Source organism: Syzygium oleosum, unplaced genomic scaffold (assembly GCF_021117445.2).
Source record: "Syzygium oleosum isolate NSW1041296 unplaced genomic scaffold, Sole_v2.1 Sole_v2.26, whole genome shotgun sequence".
Classification (NCBI taxonomy): Eukaryota; Viridiplantae; Streptophyta; class Magnoliopsida; order Myrtales; family Myrtaceae; genus Syzygium; species Syzygium oleosum.
In genome coordinates this window covers 1,819,296-1,844,821 of record NW_026607510.1, presented here as the reverse complement: position 1 = coordinate 1,844,821, position 25,526 = coordinate 1,819,296, and the positions used below count along the sequence as shown (strand labels likewise).

The 25,526-nt window shown below is 46.3% G+C and overlaps 1 protein-coding gene across 1 annotated transcript; it reads left to right on the top strand.

Moving 5' to 3' along the window:
* LOC115664461 (uncharacterized) lies at nucleotides 1-25,489 on the top strand. Its single transcript, XM_056303122.1, has 7 exons — nucleotides 1-164; nucleotides 284-526; nucleotides 19,407-19,428; nucleotides 23,529-23,690; nucleotides 23,903-23,981; nucleotides 24,521-24,663; nucleotides 25,367-25,489. The coding sequence occupies exons 1-7, from the start codon at nucleotides 1-3 to the stop codon at nucleotides 25,487-25,489; spliced, it is 936 nt and encodes a 311-aa protein (XP_056159097.1).
* Nucleotides 25,490-25,526: the final 37 nt, after the last annotated feature.

The following is a 25,526-nucleotide window of genomic DNA, read 5'->3' as shown; positions in this document are numbered from 1 at the left end:
ATGACGTTTTGGGACGTCACATACAATCCTTTCGTGATTGTGTATGGACGTCAATCAAAGACCGTTCTTGATCTTGCACATATTCCTTTCGCTGAAAAAGCAATCGATAAGGTGGACGATATTGTTTCTCAAATGAGGCTAGTTCATGAAGATGTGCGCCAAAGGTTGGAGAACAAAATTGAGTCCTATAAAAAAATGTCGATAAGTGTTGGCGAGAAATCATCTTTAAACCGGGAGACTTTGTTTGGGCTTATTTTCCACCGGAGTGTTATCCTGTTGGAAGCTACAACAAGCTTAGTGAACAAAATCTTGGTCCACTTGAAGTTCTTGAGCGCATCAATCCTAATGCATATCGACTAAAGTTGCCTTCTCATATGAAGATACATGACGTGTTCAATGTTCGGCATTTAGCACCTTATGTGGGTGTTTCTTCCAATGATGATGATTCGAATTTGGGGACAAATTCTTTTAAAGAAAGGGGGAATGATGTAGCCCATATTCAAGGCCAACTCATTCAACCAAGAAGGTTAGCACGCATTTAAGTTGGACGACACTCTCATCAATAACCCTAATATCAAAACACTTCATCGACAATTGAAGAACCTCATCTATAAGTGAAAAGTCTCATCTTTGACTTTGTCATAAAAGTTTTGTCATTACCCATATATTGGAAGCTTGCAACAGAACTTATTGAGACGGCTACAAGCATTGAAAATATTATACTTTTAATAGCTTCAAGTTTCTATGTGCTTTAATAATTTCTATGTGCTTCAAGTTTTGTCTTTTTCTTTCTTTGTTTTGCTATAAAAGGCCATCAAGTTTATATAAAAAGCAGACTGAATTTGATAAATGAAATTTGCTTAGTGCAATTCTCTTGAACCTCAAAGAGTTCATACCCCTTGAAAACCTTGAAGTGTTTTTACTCCATCCTTGAAGAATCAGAGCTTTTAGAAGTCTACATCCTTGAAGAGTTGCAGCCATCAATCTAGAAGAATTGGTGTCATTTCAACTTCCTTGGAGGCCTAGAAGAGCAGCCACTAAAGTTCCTATCCTTTTTTTCCTGATCCTATCCATTCATGTTCGTCCACTTTTCTCCAAAATCGACAACTCTACATTGCTTATCCGAGAAAACTCAAAACATAAAAGTTATAGATCCATGAGTCTTCATTCTTTTGGCTCTAAAAATCAAGTCATTCTGATATGAATCAACAAAATTATGATCGTTTTCCCAAACTAGCTGTTGACACCTATTTTTTAATTTGCCCAAAATCAATTATGCAAAAATTTAGGAGTTAATGTCCTTAAGTTCTAAAACAAAAACATTTTAATATTAATTCAATTTCATTTATATATTAGGCATATTAAATTTCAAATGCACTAATTAAAGTTTTTCTTTTTAAAAAAAATAAAAAAAATAAAAAAAAAATTCGGATCAGGTCGGATCGAGGTTGGGTTGACCCGGCCCTCTCCTTTCTTCCCTCCACGGTCCCAGCCCGCTCCCTCTTTCCCTGGCCCGGCCTCCTTCTTTCCTTCCCTCCTTCCTCCCTTCTTCCTCTGCTAGCCCTATTTCTGGTCGTGGAATCGACGGACGGTGGAGCGGCCTCGCCATCCCCATCAAGCAAAAATTGATAGGTAGGGAAGCTCAGCAGAGGGTATTGATGGCAAGTCCCGTCCCTCTTCCTTTCCCGGGCTCTCCCTCTCTCCTTTTCTCCTCCCTGTTGCCATGGGAATCGAGATGCAGAGGAGCAAAACTTGCCTCCCAGCACCGGCCTAGAATGGCCACAAAAGTCAAGGACGCATAGTAGGCCTGTGCAGGCCATTGCAAGGCGAGTTAATGGAGTAGAAGCAAGTGGCCTTTGGCCATAAAAGACTAGAGAAGAGGAGAGAGAGGGTCGGCCACAATGAGAAGAGAAAACAAAGCAGAGAGAGAAAGAAGAAAAAGAGAGAAATTGAGTGAGAAAGATCGAGACTTTCGCTTAAAGGTGGAAGGACGAAGCCACAAGAGCCTTCCCGTTGAGCTTATGCCGTCGACAATCTACTGAGCTGGAGTCCCCAACCAATAAGTCTTCTCGGTCCCTCTTGTGCCTTGTTTTCCCCTATTTTTCTGTGGAGGTTGGCCGGGACTCGCACCGGCCATTTCGCATGAATCCCGATCCATACCGACCATGCTCCCGGTCCATACGTAGTTGTCGGAGGTGAGTTGTGGTCACCGGAGCTGGCCGAGGCCCTAAAATAGGTCGGAGTTCCATCGTTTTGGCCGTGAGCACCAACTATTTAAAAAAATGCCTCAATGAGGCCGATTTGATTTTGATCTTCCCCGACAAGTAGGTGGTCAGATGGTGACATAACTAGTTTGGGTTTGGCCTCATGGTGGTCACTAGGGGCTAGAAAAGGCCAAAGGTTGGCCTGGGTAGGCCGGCCAAGCTCCGATCGACTCAATAAGCCTATAAAGCTATACAGTAGGATTTTTTATATTATTTTTACTACTGCTGTATTATTACTATAGATGTAATTTCTAATTAGTATATGATTGCATAAATTGTGATATATTAAATGTTGTATCCTTAGTTAGGTTTAGAACCCTAGGTTGTATATTTTATCTTGACTGTTAATCGTTAATTTAATGATTGTGCACTCACTTAATCACCTCACATGTTAGGAGATAGGTCAAAAAATCAATCCAATCTGCTTGATAAATATTTTCTAAAATGAACAGGATGAAAGGTACCGAAAGGGCACTAGTCACTCAAGTAGTGTAACCAAGTCACCGAACTCATTTTGTCATGCCCCGAACCCCAACGGGCTCGCGACACTCCTTCGATGGCCGTATTGAACGCGACGTCCCGAGACGCGTCGCCGACCCATACGAAACACGCAAAGACATACGCAAGCGGAAGCGAAATTTAAGCAACCCTGACGATAGTTAATGACAAGGGATAGTACATGCACTAATCAAACAGTTGCTTACAATATCCATAAACATAACATTAAATCACGTTCATCAAAAGGGGCAGTGGTTGGGTAGCCTACTTCACTATACAAAAAGGGGACATCCACAAAAGGAATGAAGCATCAATATCCAACACCACTCCTGATCTCCGAATTGCACGTGACAACTGTTTGTCACTCCAAACCTGAAAATGTTTAACAATGGGGGATGAGATAAATCTCAATAAGCAGACAATCTAAACCCCACGTAGGCCAATGCGTACCTAGACGAGTCTCAACATGCAATCTAACAATCGACATACTAGAACTCACATAAACATACATACCTCGCCTCCATTCACACGCCAACTCTGCATATCAGTCAAACACTATAACGTATCCAACATAACACGTACTAGGAACACGCAAAGAAATTTCCCATGCATAATGTATCCACACTCGCGCGTGTCCCGATTATAAGGTAAAACAACTTGGGCACGTCCCATACCATGCCTAGCAGTATTCACCCCATAATCAAACACTATGCAACATGCATGGTCCGGCCAACTTTCTCATAACCCGAGCCAACACCCCTTAGGCCCAACTTTCTTTCCACAGCCCGCGTAAACACGCCTCAGGCCCATTCTCACGACCCGCGTAAACACGCCACAGGTCTTTCCTCACAGCCCCCGTAAACACGCCTCAGGCTCAGCCCTCCAATCAATACAGGCTCAGTCCCGCATAACCACGCCTCAGGACGTTTCTTTCTTTCTAATGACCCGTGTAAACACGCCTCAGGTCTTTTCTTGCCTTTCTCGCCACACCCGCGTAACCATGCCTCAGGTTTGCAGCCCTCCGATCAATCCGGGCTTTGTCTAATGACCCGCGTAAACAAGCCTCAGGTCTATCCTGCTTTCCACAGCCAAGCACATGCGCCACTTAATGCATTCATTCAATTTCTGTCTTTCACGTAATCAAATATCACATAACAATTTCCAAACAACCACAACACAATTCCCCATTGAATCAAATCAACCCCCACGTACTCTAAATTGATCACGCTTTCAACAATTCATGTCACAATTCGCCAAGCTTGCTCGGCCCCACCTAGGCCAACAAGTCCAACTCACAACCAAGCACAATTAACTCGAAGATGAGCTCTAAACTCGAGCACACGAGCAACAACGATTCAGCCACGACATAACCCACATAACATCACGATTTAGATTGCACACCAAGTCACAAACTCATCAATATCAGCCCAACTCAACAAGCACTAACAACCGCCAGTTGAGCATTGAATTACACGCAAACGATCATTAAACACTACGCAATTTCCAGCATCAGCCGGCCTAAAAAATAGTCATAAACCACCCCAAATCAGCCCCCAATTCTTCCTCAAACACAACACCCTTCGGTTCAACAACTTGCCAACGATTAAGCACAATTCCTACCATCAAATGGCCCCACCACAGCACACACGACACCACTATTCAGCCCGCCATAGCAACATACGAAAGATCAACATTCCCACCTACGAACTAACCCCCATCAGCCCACGATTAGCACACAAAGCAATCCCTAATCGGCCATAGATTAGTCATGGCCACGGGCCGGTTTCGGCCCGGAACTGGCCCGGTCAAACCCGGGCCCGGCCCGTTGATCGGGCCCGCAGTTTGGAACCGGAATCGGCCCGTTGACCGGGCCCGCGGTTTGGAACCGGCCCGGAACCGTCGGTTCCGGGCCCGGTTGCAAAAAAAAAAAAAAAGAAGAAAGGCTGCGGCACGGCTGCGGGTGCGGGCATCTTCTTCTTCTGCTTGACAGCCATTGCCGGGCGGCCCACGGCAACGGAGCAAAATTTTAAAAAAAAAAAAAAAACCCCGCATGGGCTGCGCATGTCTGAGTGCCCTCCTGCGGCATGGGCTTGCGCCTTGCGGCCCGTTGCCAAGGCAGCCTGGCAACGGCCAAGGCCAATGCCCAAACGGGCAAAAATTTATAAAAAAAAAAAAGATAACCGTTGCAATTTTGCAACGGTTATCTTTTCTTTTTTTTTAATCGTAAATTTTCTTCTCATTTTTTTCTTATAAATTCTCTCAAATTCTCTCAATACTCACAATTCTCTCAGATTCTTTCAAATTCTCTTCTCTCAAGTCTCAAATTTTCTCAATACTCGAAATTCTCTCAAATTCTCTTAAATTCTCTCAATTTTCTCAATCCATGCAATTCTTTCTTAATTCTCCCAATTAATCCGCTCAATTCTCTCAATCCACTTAAAAAATGGCAAGTGGAAGTCGAGTGCCAACTGGCAAAGGTAAGAATATCATGACGGAATCCCATCATTCTTTTGATCCTCGTGAATATGCAGATTTTCAAGATGATGAAATCAACATTTTTCCCGATGTGGAGCGCGTCCCGACGCAAGAAAGTTTTCATCCTCCTGCTGAAATATCTACAACAAAGGAAGCGGAACGGGAATTTACATCTGACATTTGGAATCACTTCACGAAAATGGAAAGGTTTGATATTGATCAAAAAAGGTATGATATAATTTGTAAATATTGTGGGAAAATATATAAATATACAGGTGGACAAGGATATGGAACATTTAAACGACATCTTAAGAGCAAACATCCAACCGAAACGGGAATCGATATCGGGCAACAACAAATTTCCGGGTACTTATAATGAAGAATTAGGCAAATTTATTTCCGTTGAGCATTTAGCATTTAATTTTGGAGAAAGATTTGGTTTTAATGAATTTGTACAAAAAGCATGTGCTCCACAAGCAAAACGTGTTCCTAGAAATTCAACTAAACGAGTAATTAAAGATCTTTACAAAAATGGAAAAAAAGATTTACAAAACTTTTTTATGCAATTTAATGGATGCGTGCATATAGGTAGTGATATTTGGAGTGATCATTGGCAAAATCATTCTTACATGGGCATAACATGTCATTGGATAGATGACAAGTGGAGTATTCAAAAAAAAGTTATTGCATTTAGAGTTTTCGATGATAAGCATACGGCAAATAATATTTATAGAATAATTAGGCAAGTTTTAGAAGAATATTATTTGCTTAACAAAATTTTTTCAATTGGTTTTGATAATGCCGCAGCAAATACCGCTTCAATTGCCGATTTAGAAAATATTTGTAAACCTGCTTTTGGCGGAAAAAATTTTCACATTAGATGTGCTTGTCATGTTTTAAATTTATGTGTACAAGATGGTTTGAAAACTCTTGATATCAACCAATAAAAACGGCGATTCAATTTTTATTGAAACATCCCCAAAAAATGAAAGAATGGGGTAGATTTTGTAGAGAAAATGGCAAAAAGCCAAAAAGATTTCCAAGAGATGTTCCAACTCGTTGGAATTCTACTTTCGACTTGCTTAGTGAATCTTTAGCATATAAAGATTTATTATGTGCATTCATTTCTAATAATATACCTCAGATTAATTTATACCCACAAGAGTGGGATATTTGCCAAAAAAATTTAGATGTTTTAAAGGTTTTTAATGATGCAACTTATACTTTGTCCGGTGTTTATTATCCTACTACACATTTATTTTTAGTAAAGTGTACTAATATTGTCGGAATTTTTGATGAATATGAAAATGATGTTGAATTACAACATACTATAGTTGCAATGAAAATGAAGTGGCTACATTATTATAGCGAAATTCCCATTATTTATTTAGTTGCTTGTGTTTTTTATCCGCGTTGCAAATTGGATGGCTTAAATGATTTTTTGCGTACGTATTATCAATGTTTACATTATGATGCGATAAATGTTACAACCATAGTACATGAGGTTAAAAACGTAGTAATAGAATTATATAATGAATTTTATACTAAATATAATTTAGGTGATATTGGATCTTCTCAATCTACGGAGATACAAAATGACATTACAGGTAAAATTAGTAGAGGGTACCAACTTTTATTACATAGACAAAAAAAACAAAAGGGAGTAATAGGAAATATTTCTGAATTAGAGATTTATCTAACCGTTTCATTTGAGTTTACTGAATCCGAAGGTGGTACAGATTTTTTAATTTTGGATTGGTGGAAGAGGCACGCAAGCCAATACCCAATCCTTTCTCTTATTGCAAAACAGATTTTTTCAACCCCTTGTTCCACAGTTGCGGTCGAACAAGCATTCAATGTCGGAGGTAATATTTTGGACGAACATCGTTCAAGATTAGCTCCAGAATCAGTGGAGATTCAAGCTTGTGTTGCTGATTGGACGAAGGCTCAATACCAGTAACAAGAGATAGATCGGAATAATGAATCTGAATTCTTTAACGACAGAGATACTACCGGTACCGGAACGGGTAGTGACGATTGAGGGTAAAAGAACTATTGGAGTTGGCAAATATTTCGGGAACCCTTGTTTCTCATACCGGGTACGCCCACGTGAGCTTAGGGAAACCGAAGTATAATCCGACGACATGTGACCTCTGGTCCCCTGCACACGGAATGCTTAAGTTTTGGGATCATTTTAGGGCATATATATTGTGCTCCTTTTTTTTATAGATCGTTGTAACGAATTGTAATGTGCTTAATGATAATTTATTAAGTTCAAGCCCTCTCTTTCTTTCTTGTCTTTTTGTCCCCAAATTTGATTACAATTTACATTTTAATTACAATTTATATTGAATAATGTTCCATCACCGGAACAGTAATTTTTTAATTTTTTTATTATTTTCTTTTCTATTTTTCCTTTTCTGTTTTTTTTATTTTCCTTTTCCTTTTCTTTTTTTTTTCTTTTCTTCCTCCGCCGGCCATAGCCGGGGCCGGCGGAGGTCGCCGGCCAAAGCCGGGGCGTGAGGTCGGCGGCGTCGGGCGAAGGCCGGCCTCGCCAGCCGGGCGAGGCCGGCCTCGCCCGGATCCGGCGAGGGCTCGACCTCGTCGGCAACCGGGCGAGGCCGACCTCGCCCGACGCCGCAGCGAGGTCGAGCCTCGCCGGATCCGGCGAGGTTCGACCTCGCCGGCGTCGGGTGAGGCCGGCCTCGCCCGGTTGCGAGGCGAGTCGAGCCTCGGCAGGCGTCGGGCGAGGCCGGCCTCGCCCGGTTGCGAGCGAGATCGGCCTCGCTCGCGCCGGCGAGGTCGAGCCTCGCCCGGATCTGCGAGGTTCGACCTCGCCGGCCTCGGGAGGCCTCACTCGCGATTCTTCGGCGAGGTCGAGCCTCGCCGGTTGCGGCGAGGTCGAGCCTCGCCGAGATCCGCAAGGGTTCGACCTCGCCGGCCCTAGCCCGGTTGGCGTAGTCGAGCCTCGCCGGCGTCGAGCGAGGCCGACCTCGCCAGTTGCAGACGAGGTCTGCCTCGCCCGACGCAGGCGATGGCGGCCCTCACCCGACGCCAGTGAGGGCGGCCCTCACCCGACGCCAGCGAGGGCGGCCCTCACCCGACGCCAGTGAGGGCGGCCTCGCCTGAGGCCGGCGACCTCCGCCGACCCCAGCTATGGCCGGCGGAGGAAGAAAAGAAAAAAAAAAGAAAAGGAAAAGAAAAAGAAAAAAAACAGAAAAGAAAAACTATGAACCGGCCCGGAACCGGTTCCGAACTGACCGGTTCCGAACCTGAACCGGAACCGGCCCGGAACCGGCCGGTTCCGAACCTAAACCGGAACCGGCCCGGAACTGGCCGGTTCCGAACCTGAACCGGAACCGGAATCGGCCGGTTCCGAACCGGAACCACCGGTTCAGAACCGGAACCGGTCGGTTCCGAACCGTGGCCATGACTACCATAGATCCACTTCTAATCGCTCCTAAACAAGTCCAACAATACCCGAAGTCCTAGGCGAAGTTTAGGATATCGCTTACCTCGGGCCTAAGCGAGAACGGTCATGCGTGGAGGGCAGCAAGACTGCCGGAACGGAGCAGCAGCGGCGTCGGCATAGCCTTGACTCCGGCGGACCCGTGGCGGCTCACGGCAGCGATGAACGAGCGGCTGCCACACGGGAGAGGAAGCGGAATGGGGGTTGAAGCAAGGGCGGCTGCTGGGTTCACGGTCGGAGGGCGGCCAGGCGACGGCAACGGCGGCTGGGCGGCGGAGGTTCGGCCACGGCCGGGACAATCCGGCTAAGGCTGAGCTAAGGCGGCGCTGGCTATCCAGGCGAGCACGGCGGGCGCAAGTAGCCGAGCGGGGTTCTTTGGAGGCCCAGGTGGTGGCGGACGGAGCGCGGCGGTCGCCGGAACGACGGCGCGCGACGTCTGGACGAGGCGGAGCCGGGGAGAGCTCAAAATAGCGGAGGTGTCGAGGAGGAAGGAAAAAACAGGGGAAATGGAGGTGGTAGTGGCCAAAGGGGCACCTGGGCGGCGGAGGTGGCTGAGGGGAGAGGCCAGGTGGCGGAGGCGGCCGGAACGGCGGTACACGGCGGCGGCGAAGCTGGGGGTCCAAAACAGGGGAAGGCGCCAGGGAAAGAAAAACGGGGGGAATGGGGAGGTCGCGCGGCAGCATGAGGTGGCACGGTGGCATCGCGGGTGGCCGGGTGATGGAGGTCGGGTCAGCAGGCGGCTGGGCAGCGCCGGGCCGCGTCGAACGCAGCGGCGAGCTGCTGCTCGCGTGCAGCGCGTGCAGGCCGGTGACAGGTGGTCGCGGGTGACGAGCGGCGGCGCGGCTTGGTCGGGCGACGACGATGTAAGGCAGACAGCGAGCGGTGGCTGGGCTGGTCTCGGCGAGCAGCGGTCGGCGTCGGGCAGCAAGGAGGAGGAAGCAGAAGCCGCGGCCAAAGAAGAAGAAGGGGAAGAAGAAGAAGGAGAGAGGAAAGAGGAAAGAGAGAGGAGAGGGGACAGGTCTGCATGCAGAGAGAGAAGGGACATGACCGGGGGAAGTGTGCGATAGAGAGGAGAGGGAGAGAGAGAGAGAGAGGAAGTCAAACGTAATCGAGTGCAATCCGACAGCTCATATTCGAACTCGAAGTCGATCCAACGGCCCACGAAAATCCTAATTAATAATTTAGGAAAAAGGCCAGAAGATACTAATTAAAACACACTACGAGGGAGGTTTACTAGTCCAAATCCGCACTCGGTCCAAATTTGACTTTTCACTTATTCCGGGCAATATCGAGGCTGGCCACAATAATATCGACACCGTCCAATTAAATTCGTCACAAAACTTCTAGAAATTCGACACCAAAGTTTGGGCTCTAAATAACAACCAAATTCAATCGAGTACGATTCTGGCGAAATCTCTAATTTAAAAATAACCCAAGAGTGATAAGTTCCGAGCTAGATTTTATTATAAGCGCACTGACGAAATACACGTTTTATAAATCCCAAAAATTGGCCGAAATTCGGAATGTCACATCTCTTCCCCCTTACAAAAATTTCGTCCTCGAAATTTAGAATCCAACCCTACTATTCGAACAAATTGGGTTATTGATGTCGCATCAACTCTTTGCTTTCCCACGTCACATCTTCGGTTCCATGGTGTTCCCAAATTACTTTGACCATCGAAATTGTCTTGTTCCGCAACACTCGTTTCATTCTATCCTCGATCCTTACTAGCTTTTCCACGTACGACACTCTATCGTCCACGTCTATTTTTTCATAATTTAGTACGTGGGTCAGATCCGGTTCATACTTCCTTAGCATAGACATGTGAAACACATTGTGCACTTGAGACAAATTTGGTGGTAGCGCGAGACGATAGACCAAGGCACCGATTCTCTCTAAGACTTCGAACGGACCCACGTACCTCGGGCTCAACTTTCCTTTCTTGCCGAACCGTGATAATCCTCTCATAGGTGATACTTTGAGGAAAACGTGGTCCCTCACTTGAAATTCCAAAGGCCTCCGTCTCCGGTCCGCATAATTCTTTTGGCAGCTCTGAGCGGTCTTAAGCCTGTTCCGAATCACCTTGACTGTTTCGACTGACTGCTGAACCAACTCGGGACCCGTGATGCTCCTCTCACCAACTTCATTCCAACAAACCGGTGTACTGCAAGCTCTGCCATACCGCACTTCAAACGGTGCCATTCTGATACTCTGCTGGTAGCTATTGTTGTAGGCAAATTCAACCAAATGCAACTGTTCCTCCCAGCTACCTTTAAAATCTAATACACATGCCCGCAACATATCTTCCAAAGTTTGAATTATCCTTTCAGACTGGCCATCCGTTTAGGGGTGGTAGGCCGTGCTAAATTGTAACTTCGTTCCTAATGCCATATGAAGACTCTTCCAAAAAGCAGCAGTGAATTTAGGATCACAGTCTGAGGTAATCGTCACTGGCACTCCGTGGAGACGGACTATTTGTCGCACATATATCTCGGCATACCTTTTCAAGGCGAAGTCCTTTCGTACCGGCAAAAAAAATGTGCTGACTTTGTCAGTCGATCGACTACCACCCAAATCGAATTGTGACCCCTCTGGCTCCTCGGTAATCCCATTACAAAGTCCATCATGATGTGTTCCCACTTCCATTCAGGGATTTCCAATGGCTACAACATTCCACCCGGCTTGCAATGTTGTGCCTTGCTGACATGTTAAACACTTAGCTACGTGCTTGGCCACATCCACTTTCATGTCGTTCCACCAATAATGTTGTTGCAAGTTTTGATACATCTTTATACTACCCGGGTGAATACTGTAATTGCTTCGGTGAGCTTCTGACAAAATTTCTTCCTTCAGTTCTGCATCACCGGGTACACACAACCGTCCACGGAACTTTAAAATCCCATCCTCGGATACCTGAAAATCCGATTTCCTTTTTGTGACATCCATACCCAGAATCTTCTGAATCTCCGGGTACTTAGATTGTAAAGCCTTAATCTTAGTCTGTATTTCCAGTTCAATCCTCAATGCTGCAAGCAGGCTCGAGACATGACTCACTTCAAATTTAAATTCCGAATCTCGAACTCCCTCCAACAGAGTCCATTCCTTGACCATCATATGCGCGATGCTCGATTTCCAGCTCAGTGCATCTGCTACTTTGTTAGCTTTTCTGAGATGATACATAATCTCGCAGTCATAGTCCTTAAGGAGTTCCATCTAACGGCGCTGTCTCATGTTCAATTCCTTTTGGGAGAATAAGTACCTTAAACTTTGATAGTCCGTATAAATTTGAAATTTCTCCCCACACAAGTAGTGCCTTCAAATCTTAAGAGCAAAAATAATAGCGGTCAATTCCAAGTCGTGCGTCGGATAATTCAGTTCATGCGGTCTCAATTGTCGCGATGCGTATGCCACTACTCTTCCGTGTTGCATTAGCACACATCCCAATCCTCTTAGCGATGCGTCACTGTAAATCTCATATCCTCTCAGACCTGATGGGATCGTCAACGCTGGTGCGGTCGTCAACCTCTGTTTTAACTCCTGGAAACTCTTTTCGCACTTATCCGTCCATTCAAACCTCGTCTCCTTCTTTAGTAATTGCGTCAACGGTGAAGCTACTGCCGAAAACCTTTCCACGAAACGTCTGTAATAACCTGCCAAACCCAAGAAGCTCCGAACCTCGGTTACTGTTGTCGGTCTTGACCAATTTGTGACGACTTCAACCTTTGTCGGATCCACTAAAATTCATTCCCCAGATATCACATGTCCTAAGAATGCCACTCGATGAAGCCAGAATTCGCACTTACTAAACTTAGCGTAGAGTGCATGTTCTCTTAAAGTCCGTATAACCTCTTTTTTTTTTCCAAATGTAGCTCATGCTCGGCGGAACTCTTTGAGTATACCAAGATATCGTCTATGAAGACTATGACGAACTTATCCAAAAATTCCTTGAATACCCAATTCATTAAATCCATAAAGCAGCAGGGGCATTAGTCAATCCAAATGGCATCACCGTAAAATCATAGTACACATATCTCGTCCTAAAGGCCATCTTCGGCACATCCTCCTTCTTAATCCTCAATTGATGATAGCCAGTCCTTAAGTCGATCTTTGAAAATATCGACACCTCTTATAACTGATCCAACAGGTCATCTATCCTTGGCAACAGGTACTTATTCTTAATGGTCACCTGATTCAGCTGTATGTAGTCAATGCACAACCTTAATGATCTGTCCTTCTCCCTCACGAATAAAACTGGCGCTCCCCATGGAGATGCACTCAGACGAATGAAGCCTTTATCCAATAACTCCTGCATTTGGACCTTCAATTCCTTCAATTCCGACAGTGACATCCTATAGGGCACTTTCAAGATCGGTTCTGTCTCTGGGGCTAATTCAACCACAAACTCCACTTCCCTCTCAGGTGGTAATCCCGACAATTCCTGAGGAAAGACATCGGGAAGATTACACACCTCGATTATGTCCTTTAGCCTTGGTTCCTCAACCAACTAGTCAGCCACAAAGTAATTATCTTTCTATACCACAAAGACAAAGCTCAATCCATCCAATTTCAATCCAACAGTCTCCCAAAAATAAATCACATCGGTTCTTTACAAAATCTGAAATTTCCAAGCAACATTCATCCTTCCAAACCCGTCCAAGAATATCATCAATAATCCATAAATCCTTAAATCGATTGCGCCTATTCACCATAAAATTGATTATAAGTCTTACATGACCACTCAAGCGATAACTTCAAAATCATCTCCTATTGCACCCAATATCATCTCATAACGCATCTAGACTTTCAAGGCACATCCTCCGCTTTCTTCTCAGCCACAACATACACTTTTCCTTACGTCCTTAGCCGATTCTGATTAATCTGCGAGGTAGCTCTCGCTTAATGTCCTACCTGCGGTCGCTGCGATTGCATCAGTGGTCTAACATGTCGGTTCGGCAATTTCTCACTTGATGACCTTGCTGGCCACATCCAAAGCACGCTCCAAGTCCATCTAGGCAAGGGCCATTCCCATGTCTCCTTCCACAAGACCGACATGCGGCATTGGAGCAGTGGTTCGGCTTTCCAAAGTTCTTCCTTACCAGAGAGACAAGTCTCATATCCTCTACCATAGGCTTCTTTCCAAAGTTCCTATTGTCCCTAGCCGGCGCGTACCGCGATCCAGAAGCAGTAGCCCTTTCACTCATATCCATTTCAACCATCAAGCCCTCTCATATAACTCATTGTAATCCCTTAAGACTCAAGAGTACTAACTGACTGCGGAGTTCCGATTTCAATTCATCCTGGAACCTCCTTGTCCTATCCACATGATCCTTGACCATCCTTGGTGTGTACTTAGACAACCTTACAAACTCAACCTCGTGTTGATCGACTGACATCCGATTTTAGCGAAGCCGAAGAAACTTTGTCTTTTTCTGTTCTCGCGCACTCTCCAAAAAGTACTTCCCAGTGAAAGCCTTGACCAAAGCACCCCAATACCTCAAAGCCTTTTTCCAACTCTTATATCCAAAGTGATGCAGCCTCAGGGTCACTTTTCCCATCAAACTTCGGAGGTTTCAATTTCAAAAATTGCTCAACCAGTTATTGCATCTGTCTAACTGCATTAACTTACCCCTAAACTTGGTTCCCATCATTCCCATTAAAATTCCAACTTCTTCGAGTGCCCTCAGAATTCCATCTAGTCTGGGATCCTCTGCAACTCCAACTTGCGGACCTACACGACCTCGACCTTGACCTCTACCTCGACCTCGACTGCTCATCTTACAGGTTCTCACAAATGCTCACCTGCTATAATTCCACACAGGAATTAGAGACCTAGGCCAACTATACCAGTCTAAAGCGGCCAACTATACCAGTCTAAAGCCCTAGGCAGTGAATCACAACAATAATTCACTAAGCAAGCAGCCAATCACATACAACAATCAATCTCAGCCAACATGATTCGTGCACTTACCTCAAGTCCTGACGCACCTGCACCTCACATAATATTGCATAAAATCACTCAGTAATCACATCAAATAGTCTGGGGTACGCATGACACACAAGTCTCCCTAACTAACTACCCCAAAGTCATCGCTCCTTATCACTCCATGCTTCGACCAACTTGGATCGAGCTGACCTTGCTCTGATACCAAATTAACCGGGATGTCACGCCCCGAACCCCAACGGGCTCTCGACACCCCTTCGATGGCTGTATTGAACGCGACGTCCCAGGACACGTCGCCGACCCATACGAAACACGCAAAGACGTACACAAGCGGAAGCAAAATTTAAGAAACCCTGACGATAGTTAATGACAAGGGATAGTACGTGCATTAATCAAACAGTTGCTTACAACATCCATAAACATAACATTAAATCACGTTCATCAAAAGGGGTAGTGGTTGGGTAGCCTACTTCACTATACAAAAAAGGGACATCCACAAAAGGGATGAAGCATCAATATCCAACACCGCTCCCGGTCTTCGAATCGCACGTGACGACTGTTCGTCACTCCAAACCTGAAAATGTTTAACAACGGGGATGAGATAAATCTCAATAAGTAGACATCCTAAACCCCACGTAGGCCAATGCGTACCTAGACGAGTCTCAACATGCAATCTAACAATCGACATACTAGAACTCACATAAACATACATACCTCGCCTCCATTCACACGCCAACTCTGCATATCAGTCAAACACTATAACGTATCCAGCATAACACGTACTAGGAACACGCAAAGAAATTTCCCATGCATAATGCATCCACACTCGCGCGTGTCCCGATTATAAGGTAAACCCACTTGGGCACGTCTCATACCATGCTTAGCAGTATTCACCCCATAATCAAACACTATGCAACATGCGTGGTCCAGCCAACTTTCTCATGACCCGGGTCAACACCCTTCAGGCCCAACTTTCTTTCCACAGCCCGCGTAAACACGCCTCAGGCCCATTCTCACGACCCGCGTAAACACGCCTCAAGTCCTTTCTCACAGCCCGCGTAAACACTCTTCAGACTCAGCCCACCGATCAATACGGGCTCAATCCCGCGTAACCATGCTTAAGGACGGTTCTTTCTTTCCAATGACCCGCGTAAACACGCCTTAGGTCTTTTCTTGCCTTTCTCGCCACACCCGCGTAACCACGCCTCAGGTTGGCAGCCCTCCGATCAATCTGGGCTTTGTCTAATGACCCGCGTATACACACCTCAGGTCTATCCTGCCTTCCATAGCCAAGCACATGCGCCACATAATGCATTCATTCAATTTCTATGTCTTTCACGTAATCAAATATCACACAACCATTTCCAAACAACCACAACACAATTCGCCATTGAATCAAATCAACCCACACGTACTCTAAATTGATCACGCTTTCAACAATTCAAGTCACAATTCGCCAAGCTTGCTCAGCCCCACCTAGGTCAACAATTCCAACTCACAACCAAGCACATTTAACTCGAAGACGAGCTCTAAACTCGAGCACAAGAGCAACAACGATTCAGCCACGACATAACCCACATAACATCATGATTTAGATTGCAAACCAAGTCACAAACTCATCAATATCAGCCCAACTCAACAAGCACTAACAACCGCCAGTCGAGCATTGAATTACACACAAACGATCATTAAACACTACGCAATTTCCAGCATCAGCCGGCCTAAAAAACAGTCATAAACCACCCCAAATCAGCCCTCAATTGTTCCTCAAACACGACACCATTCGATTCAACAACTCGCCAACGATTAAGCACAATTCCTACCATCAAATGGCCCTACCACAGTACACACGACACCACTATTCAGCTCTCCATAGCAACATACGAAAGATCAACATTCCCACCTACGAACTAACCCCCATCAGCCCACGATTAGCACACAAAACAGTCCCTAATCGACCATAGATCCGCTTTTAATTGCTCCTAAACAAGTCCAACAATACCTGAAGTCCTAGGCGAAGTTTAGGGTGTCGCTTACCTCGGGCCTAAACGAGAACGGTCAAGCGTGGAGGGTAGCAAGACTGCTGGAATGGAGCAGCAGCGGCGTCAGCATAGCCGTGACTCCGGCGGACCCGTGGCGGCTCACGGCGGCGACGGACGAGCGGCTGCCACAAGGGAGAGGAAGCAGACAAAGGGCTGAAGCAGGGGTGGCTGCTGGGTTCACGGCCGGAGGGCGGCCAGGCGACGGTGACGGTGACGGCGACGGCAGCTGGGCGACGGAGGCTCGGCCATGGCCGCGATAGTCCGCCCAAGGCTGAGCTGGGGCGACGCTGGCTGTCCAGGCGAGCACGGCGACTGCAAGTGGCCAGGCAGGGTTCTTTGGGAGCTGGGTGGTGGCGGACGGAGTAGCAGCGGCGGCCGGAACGGCGTGTAATATTCTGAATCTTCGATCCTTTTCCCGGGATTTACATAATGAATATTTTCACCCGAAACCGCGCATTCACGGGATGCTAACCTTAGGGGTAAGGCCATTGCGGGATTGAGTTCGCACGACCAAAGAACTCGACCTTGGTCCGACCTTTGACCATAAGGATTGACGAGGGAATGTTTTGGGCAAACAGAGAGCGATCTATTTGATTGATCGTATCCGTAGGGAACTAGCGACAGAGCCTCGCAATTATATGACAATCGAGGTCGCCTTGGTTCGAGCAAACTTAAACGTAATTTGACTTAGTGACGGTCACGGGTCGAGAGCGCGTAATCCCAATGAGCCACCCGTTAGCAAGAGATAAGCTAAAGTCGTGATTGTTCGATTCTAGTCATTTCTTGGAATTCGGGCTCGGGAATCGAGAATTTTGAAAGTGATTATTTTTAGTGGCTGATGGCGTTTTTGGTGTGGCCAACCTTGGGGCCACCCATTTCTGTAAAAAAAATGGATTTCGGTTCGGGACCGGAAAAATGACCGTTTTGCCCCTGGGACTGCGAACGAATTTTGAGGACTGGATTAAGTCGTGGGACTGAGAATTACCCAGTATGGCTGAAAATAAAAAGACAAGAATGCCCCTCTCCCTTTATGGTCAATTACTCCTTTGCCCCTTGCATTATTGGATAAGATCAATCGTGGGCCGTTGGATGTGGATAAGATCAATTCTTGGCCATTGGATCGGAGGGGTAGATAGGAGGTATTTTGGTAATTCCTGGAGTGCAATTATTGGGGTAGAATATAAATACCATTTTCTCTCTCTCTCCTCAATAATTCTCTCCCTCTCTCTCTCTCTCCTCACCCCCTCCACCGATCGGCTCTCCCTCTCTCTCCATCCCCGTGCGTGAAGCCACCTTGGCTGGCCACCAGCTCGCCGCCGCCTGGTCGCCGACGGCCAGCCGTCCGCGCCGCCGCTTCTCCCTTCCGGCCGTACCTTACCGCTCACCGTTCCCTCTCTCTCTCTCTGTCTCGCCTGTCCATTCAGCTCAGCCACCCACCGAGCCACCCCTGGTCATCCTCCCCTGGTCCATACGACCAGATCGCCACCCCCAGCTGCCCGTTCACTACTCGCCAGCCACCCGTCTACGGTGGTGCAGCCGCTCGCATGCTTGGCCGCCGGCGCCGCTACTGCTGCCGCCGCTGCTGGGCCGTTCATTCCAGCCTCTGTCCAACCAACTTGCCACCCCTTTTTGAGGTAAGTGACTTCCCCAAACGTTACCTAGGACCTCGGGTATTGTTAGACATGTTTAGGGCTTGGTTCGAGTAGTTTAAGTGGCTGTTTTGGGACTGAGATGAGGGCTGGGTGTTTGGTTGTTGTGGGCTGATTCGGGGACTGAAAAAGGTGTGGTTTAGTAGGCCCGGATGAGCTGTGGTGAGGTGGATTGATTATTGACTGAATTGTGCATTGGTTGGTAAAGCTGTGCTTAGAATGAGTTCGTATATGCGATTGTGTGATTTGCGTTTAATGGCTGAATTTTGAGTGATCGTCGGACTGAATATGGCGTGGTTGTGTGGCCGTGAGGCGTGGTAGTGTGATTGCGCATTGAGTCCGCGTGCCAAGCATGTGTGATCGGGTGGTGTGTTCGTGTGATGAGGACGTGTATTGGTGAAGTGTATGTGAGATTGTGTGTGTGTGGCTGTGTGTATGTGTGGCGTGAGATTGGGTGTGGACATGGTCTATGTGTGGTACGTGTGGAATGTGTGGAACGAAGGTACGGGAATGTAGGATTGGTTGGAAAAGTTCCGTCCTGAGGCGTGTTCGTTTACGCGGGACGATGCCGTTCCTGACGAGGTGACGATGCCCGGCCCAACGAGGTGACGATGCCTGACGAGGTCAGAAGACCGTTAGCCTGATGCGTTTTACGCGGGCGCGGTAGAGAAGGAAAGTGAGAATGTAGGATCCGTCCTGAGGCGTGTTCGTTTACGCGGGACGATGCCGTCCCTAACGAGGTGACGATGCCCGGCCCGACGGGGTGACGATGCCTGACGAGGTCAGAAAACCGTTGGCCTGATGCGTTTTACGCGGGCACGGTAGTGGTGAAAAAGTTGGGAATGAGCTGGACTTGGCTTGACGTGTGAGGATTGCGAAAATTGGTGCATGGTGTGAGTTAGTGTGCGAGTGTGGTTTGTATCGCGTGATGTAGTGCTCGATTATGGGGTAAAAACTGCTAGGCATGGTATGGGACGTGCCTAAGTGGGTTTTGCCTTATAATCGAGGTACGCGCGATGGTAATGCATTACTGTGGCATGTTGGCTGTATTGTTATCTAACGTGCAGAGACGTGCATGATGGGTCCCAGGTAAGATCGTATGTGGTTGTTTGTTTGGCTAATCGTTGTGTGTTATGCGTGTTTCGTCTGGCGGTACGTGAAAGCCTATGTAGGGTTTGGGGTTGTGCACTTATTGAGATTCGTCACATAGTTGTATAACCAGTTTTTCAGACCACCAGCCTTGAACCTAGGAGGCCCGCCTCCCCGTTTTTGGAGTATGAAGAGCTGGCCATGGTGCCCCAGTGGAGCTGCAGGCGATTTCCCGTACCGTGGTCCAAGTGATCTCCCGGGGCACGAGCCAAAGGACGCTGAAGCAGAGTGGAGGAGGCGACCATTAAGTTTCCCTAGGGTATTTTAGGGGTTGCGTAGAATAGGTCTGACCAGTCACCTTTTGATAGTTAGGTCGACCTATAGTGAAGCTAAGTTAACCAAGCCACCCGATCCTTTTGTTATGTCGGTGGTTTCAAATGTTTGTTTGCTAAGTACGTTTGTAATATGATGTTTGAATGCTCGATGATATGGCAATGTGTATAAATGAATGTTGTTGTTCTTTGAATGCCTTGGTGATCTGCCCCGTCGTCATCTTTTTAGTCAGGGTTTTTTTATATTCGCTTCCGCATGTGTCTCTGATGTTTGGGTTGGGTCGGCGATGTTCCTGGGACGTCGCAACTATTCGACCGGAACGGGATGTCGCGAGCTCGATGGGGTTCGGGGCGTGACACGGCGGCGCGCGGCGGCTGGACTAAGCGGAGCTGGGGAGAGCTCAAAACAGGGGAGGCGTCGGGGAGGAAGGAAAAAGCAGGGGAAAGGGAGGTGGTGGCGGCCAAGGGGGCAGCTAGGCGGCGGAAGTGGCTGAGGGGAGAGGCCAGGTAGCGGAGGCGGAGCGGTGGCGGCCGGAACGGCGGCACGCGGCGGCGGCAAAGCTGGGGGCCCGAAACAGGGGAAGGCGTCGGGGAAAGAAAAACAGGGGGGAAAAGGGAGGTCGCGCGGCAGCCGGAGGCGGCACGGCGGCGTCGCGGGTGGCCGGGCGACGGAGGTCGGGCCGGCGGGCGGCTGGACAGCGCCGAGCGAGCCGGCGACAAAGGACGAAGTGGCGGCTGCTTGCTCGCGTCAGCGGCCAGCGAGCCGCGGCGAGGCGGTCGCGAGCGACGAGCGGCGACGCAGCTTGGTCGGGCGACGGCGGCGTAAGGCGGATGGCGGATGGTGGCTGGGCTGGTCCCGGCGAGCAGCAAGGAGGAGGAAGCAGAAGTCGCGGCCAAAGAAGAAGAAGGGGAAAAAGAAGAAGGAGAGAGGAAAGAGGAGAGAGAGAGGAGAGGGGACAGGTCTACATGCAGAGAGAGAGAGAAGGGACGTGACTGGGGGAAGCGTGCGGCAGAGAGGAGAGAGAGAGAGAGAGAGAGGTAGTCAATCGTAATCGAGTGCAATCCGACGGCTCATATTCGAACTCGAAGTTGATCCAACGGCTCACGAAAATCCTAACTAATAATTTAGGAAAAAGGCCAGAAGATACTAATTAAAACACACTACGAGGGAGATCTACTAGTCCAAATTCGCACTCGGTCCAAACTTGACTTTTCACTTATCCCGGGCAATATCGAGGCTGGCCACAATAATATCGACACCGTTCAATTAAATTCGTCACGAAACTTTCAAAAATTCGACACCAAAGTTTGGGCTCTAAATAACGGCCAAATTCGATCCAATGCAATTCTAGCGAAATCTCTAATTTAAAAATAACCCAAAAGTGATCAGTTCCAGCGAGATTTTATTATAAGCGCAATGACGAAATACACGTTTTATAAATCCAAAAAATGAGCCGAAATTCGGAATGTCACACATTTAATCTCTGGTTTGCAGTATTAAGGCAATTCTCCCATTATTTTACTTGGGTATTTAATCGATCTACCATAAACTGATTAGTGGTAACTCCTAGATAAAAATCACTTGCAGGTTAAAAAACCTAAACCACAAATTGCAACATGGTATGGGCTTGGAAGAGTCCAAGTTAAGTCCCTGACCTAGACTTAACGCATCTAGGGGAGCCCATTTTCCTCGCAGAAAAAGGCGGATCGCGACACTAGCACAAAAATGAAATTTCTGCTCGTGTTTGTGACGTAGTTTCTGTGTGTGCAAGTCACTCTCCCGATCCTATCGTTTGAGTAGTCGACCTTGGGCTACATCACAATTTAAGATTAAGTGATGTTTCAATAATCAATTTAGCTAGAAGAGGTCAAATCCCCCTATATGAGTCGCCTTAACGGAGTGGATTAAAGATGGCGTATATGTGAAATAAACTAGTTAGGATAGTCAAATCCCCATGTGTACTCCGGGAGGTCATTATAAAAAACACTTGCTAGACTTCCATTCAACCTAAGAAAAAAATTCAATGATTTCCTAAGAGACCACTAAAACTAAACCTTAAAAGGCACGAAACAATAATGGTTGGCCAATTCTTCCCCTGCGCATATTCATGCTTCAATCTTAAAATTTGGAAATCAATGCGGATGGGAGATCGACTTTCCTCCCTTCTCTCCGATTTTGTGCTCCTATCCTTTCGACAGAGCCACTCCGTCAGTCGATTTTGGTGATATTAACAAGCTATACTTTTCATAATTGAACATTTTCTCATTGAACATGTTTAACAAATGGTCGGAGTCCACTTTTTATCAAAACCCTACCTTTTTATCAATTGGTATAATGGCGATGGAAGAAACGGATGCCCTTAGCCATATATATTCAGATTTTTCTAGTGGATCGCATGTAATTGTTCTGACATCATAAAGCGATTCTGAAGTAAGTGACACCGTGAGATTTATATTTCAATATTATGAAAATCTAACAACATGAGAATTAACTTTTGTCACCAAAAATTGTTTTGGCTAGCTATAAAGCAAGCGAACCTCTGAATCGCAAAAGCATTTGGTAATGCGAAATTATGCAAATGACGACACGAAAGAGATTAAATATTTGGATTAGCTCGAAGTGGGACTTCATTAGAACGATGCGTTGTAAATGGATCAAGAAGAAAACTGTCTCTAAGAATATGTGTAGCATAGTATGCACAGCTTTTGTCACAAAATTATATTAATCCCCGCTTAGGACCATTATATTGCTGTCACTGGGCATAAAACTAATTTCTCACCCAACTTTCCCCGAATAATGTGAAAAGCACCCTCCATTACCTTCACCGGAACTTTGGATAAGCAATTGGACCGTGCCGTGCCGGGCCCGGAAGAAACAACGGGTCGTGCTTGGACAGAGGCCCGCCACACCCATGGGCCCTGATGGCTGGCCCGGGCCCATTTCTTTATATTTGACTAGTGCCTTCTCAACACGTAGGATTCACTACTACTTGAGGCGATCGGTATGTTCCTGATCTTTCTCTTGACTCGTTGCCTTTACCAATTATATCTTTCGAATCTGCGTCTCCTTCCATTAGATCAGTGAGAGTGAAGAGAATTCTCTCGGTTATCTTGGTAAACAAACGTGTAGTTTCGATGGAAAATAGAAGCTGCGTGTAGAGATTTTTCTTTGAGACACTTGGATATTAGATTTTAGATTAATTTGGGGAAGTTTAATTTGCAAGTGATGATCTATTATGCGAATAGTGAATTATTAAGTGACAATTTCTCTTAAAAGCAACTGAAAACAATTATTTTTAAATCATTGCAACTTTGAAAATTTTGACATTCTACATATAATGAAAGCAACAGTTCTTTACTTATTGCCTTTGCATAAAATTTTTTTGCACTAGTACATAAACTACCTACAATGCACGCAGTGTTTTCTTGACAGAGTTGAAGAAACAGGTTTTAGCATCACATATTTAAGCTATATGAAATCGACTTACTTTATACATTCAAAATATAAGTTAAGCATCGGACTTATACTTCATCAATGAAATGAAAAACGAATATCTATTGAAGAGAGAAAGCATATAAGGGCGCGTTTGGTAACGTTTCTATTTTTTTATTTTTCTGTTTTTTTGTTCTCCGGAACAAAAAAATAATAGAAATTCATTTGGTAACGTTAGTGAATTTTTCTATTTCTCGAAATAAAAAGGTGATCAGGAAATAGATTTGGAACAGAAATATCTTTGTTTCCAGAAATAATAAACAGAAACAAAGAAGCAAAAAAAAGAAATCCAGGACCGTCGTCTGCAGACCGTCTTCTTCCCTTTCAAGCCGCGGCTTCAGCTCCTCCTCCATCCTCCATCGTCTGCAAACCGTCTGAAAGCACCGGCCACCAACCCCGTCACTCGCGGCGAAGCCCCGGCCAGTCGAAAGCCGCCGGTACGCCTTTCTATTCTCGTCTTTGTTTGATAGTGTGGCGATTCTATAGGGACGCCGTTGAGCGAGGGCCGCCCTCGCCGATCTGGGCATGGGCCGCGGCGAGGGCCGCCCGCGCCCAGATCGGCGAGGGCTACCCTCGCTTGACGGCGGCAAGGGCGGCCCTCGCGCCCAGATCTAGGCGAGCATTTGAATATATCTTCATGTTTGGGAAGCCCGTTCTCGGCGGAGCCCGATGGAGCCAGCTCCGGAACCTGCCGTCTCTTCGGTGCCGAAGTGGAAGCTCGATTGTCGGTATTGATTCTTCCGTTTTTTGCCTTCGTGCAATGCGTTTGCTACGTTTTCGCTGGTCCTGCTGAGTTTCGGGCATGTAGAGTCGCGGCATTCTGTTATGTGCTTCCGTGTCTTTGTAATCCTTCGACTCTTGCGTTTATGTGGAGTGCCCGAGGTGTGTGGAGTGCAGGTGCCGGGGTAATTGGATCGTGGAAGATGTTTGCGGATTTTTCGTTTCTGAGTTTTAATACAGTTGAATGATTGGGATGCTGACGAGTGGGAGATTATGAGGAGTAGTTACAATATAGGATGAGTAATTTGTGTTTTTCCATGGAAAGGATTAGCAATGACAAGATATTGTTTCCCTTAATTTGTGAGTGTGAGGCTAAGGGAACACAAGCTTCGTGTAGTAATTGCATTCAATGCAAGTTAGCCCTCAGGGAAGTGGTGATCTTTTGTGGTTTGGCTTTGTTGTACAGGAAACATGGGCCATAAATCTCTGGCTTTTAGTGCTGGATAAATCTATCGTTAACCTCGTGGGTTATTAATTGTTCATGCAGGTGTAAGAGCTCAGGTTGCCACTGTTGAAAAAGTGATCACAGAAGGTGCTCAAAGCGTAGAATCGCCTGTCATGATAGTTACCGGAGCCTCCAGGGGTATTGGTAAAGCGTTGGCATTATCACTGGGTAAAGCAGGTTGCAAGGTGGGTGTGATCTTCTCAATCCACAGGCTTTGATTGTTAGCAACTTAGTACTTTGCCCGCTATGAGTGTTCTGTTCTGCAAATGAATGATATATTTTCTTACGCACATCTGTTGCTTTCTCTTGGCAAAGTGGCTACGGTGATTTGAGTAAACAGACTCCCTTATTTAGCGAGCCATTCTGAAACAATTCAACGAATTGCATACTTTGGTTCTCAAGATACAGTATATCTTCATAACAGGCCATAATTGTGTATGCGTCAGTGTGTGTGCATGCACACGTGCCATTCCTCCTAGTGTGCATTTGTAGATGCACTTCTGCCTTGTATTTTGAGTCAGAATATCCACATTAAAGTTTTTCGTTCAATTTCCACAAGTTGAAAGAAAAGATATTTCCAAGAAATGTAAAAAGACTTGGACATGGTTGATAGTATTATATAGCTAATTGATGTGACTTAAACTCAGAACTCAAAACGTTGGATCATGAAATAAATGACAGAAACTCTGCCACTTGCACTTTGCACAAAAGCTACGATATTTATCACTTGTTAATTTTTTTCGAGTTTTCTGAAACTTTACATGTATTAAGCCATGCATAATTCTGACAAAGTAATTCGAACTGTATTTTATTCACCCTTAGTAAGCCATCCGTCATGCCAAAGTAATTCTGCCATTGTTGGCTCACTTAACAACATCATTTCCTCAGGTTAATGCTATTGCTCCAGGGTTCATTGCATCTGATATGACTGCCAAACTTGGGGAAGAAGTTGAAACGAAAATCTTGGAGACAATTCCGTTAGGTGAGATATTAAGGAGTGGCTGCCGGTAATGTGGTATTTCACCGAAGAATTGCTGATTTAGGGATG

Excerpts from the sequence above, each read along its gene's own strand:
- LOC115664461 (XM_056303122.1), top strand. The coding sequence starts at position 1 with ATGACGTTTTGGGACGTCACATACAATCCTTTCGTGATTGTGTATGGA. Across the intron at positions 23,982-24,520 it reads AAGTGGAAGCTCGATTGTCG|GTGTAAGAGCTCAGGTTGCC; the intron begins GTATTGATTCTT and ends TTGTTCATGCAG. Across the intron at positions 24,664-25,366 it reads TGGGTAAAGCAGGTTGCAAG|GTTAATGCTATTGCTCCAGG; the intron begins GTGGGTGTGATC and ends TCATTTCCTCAG.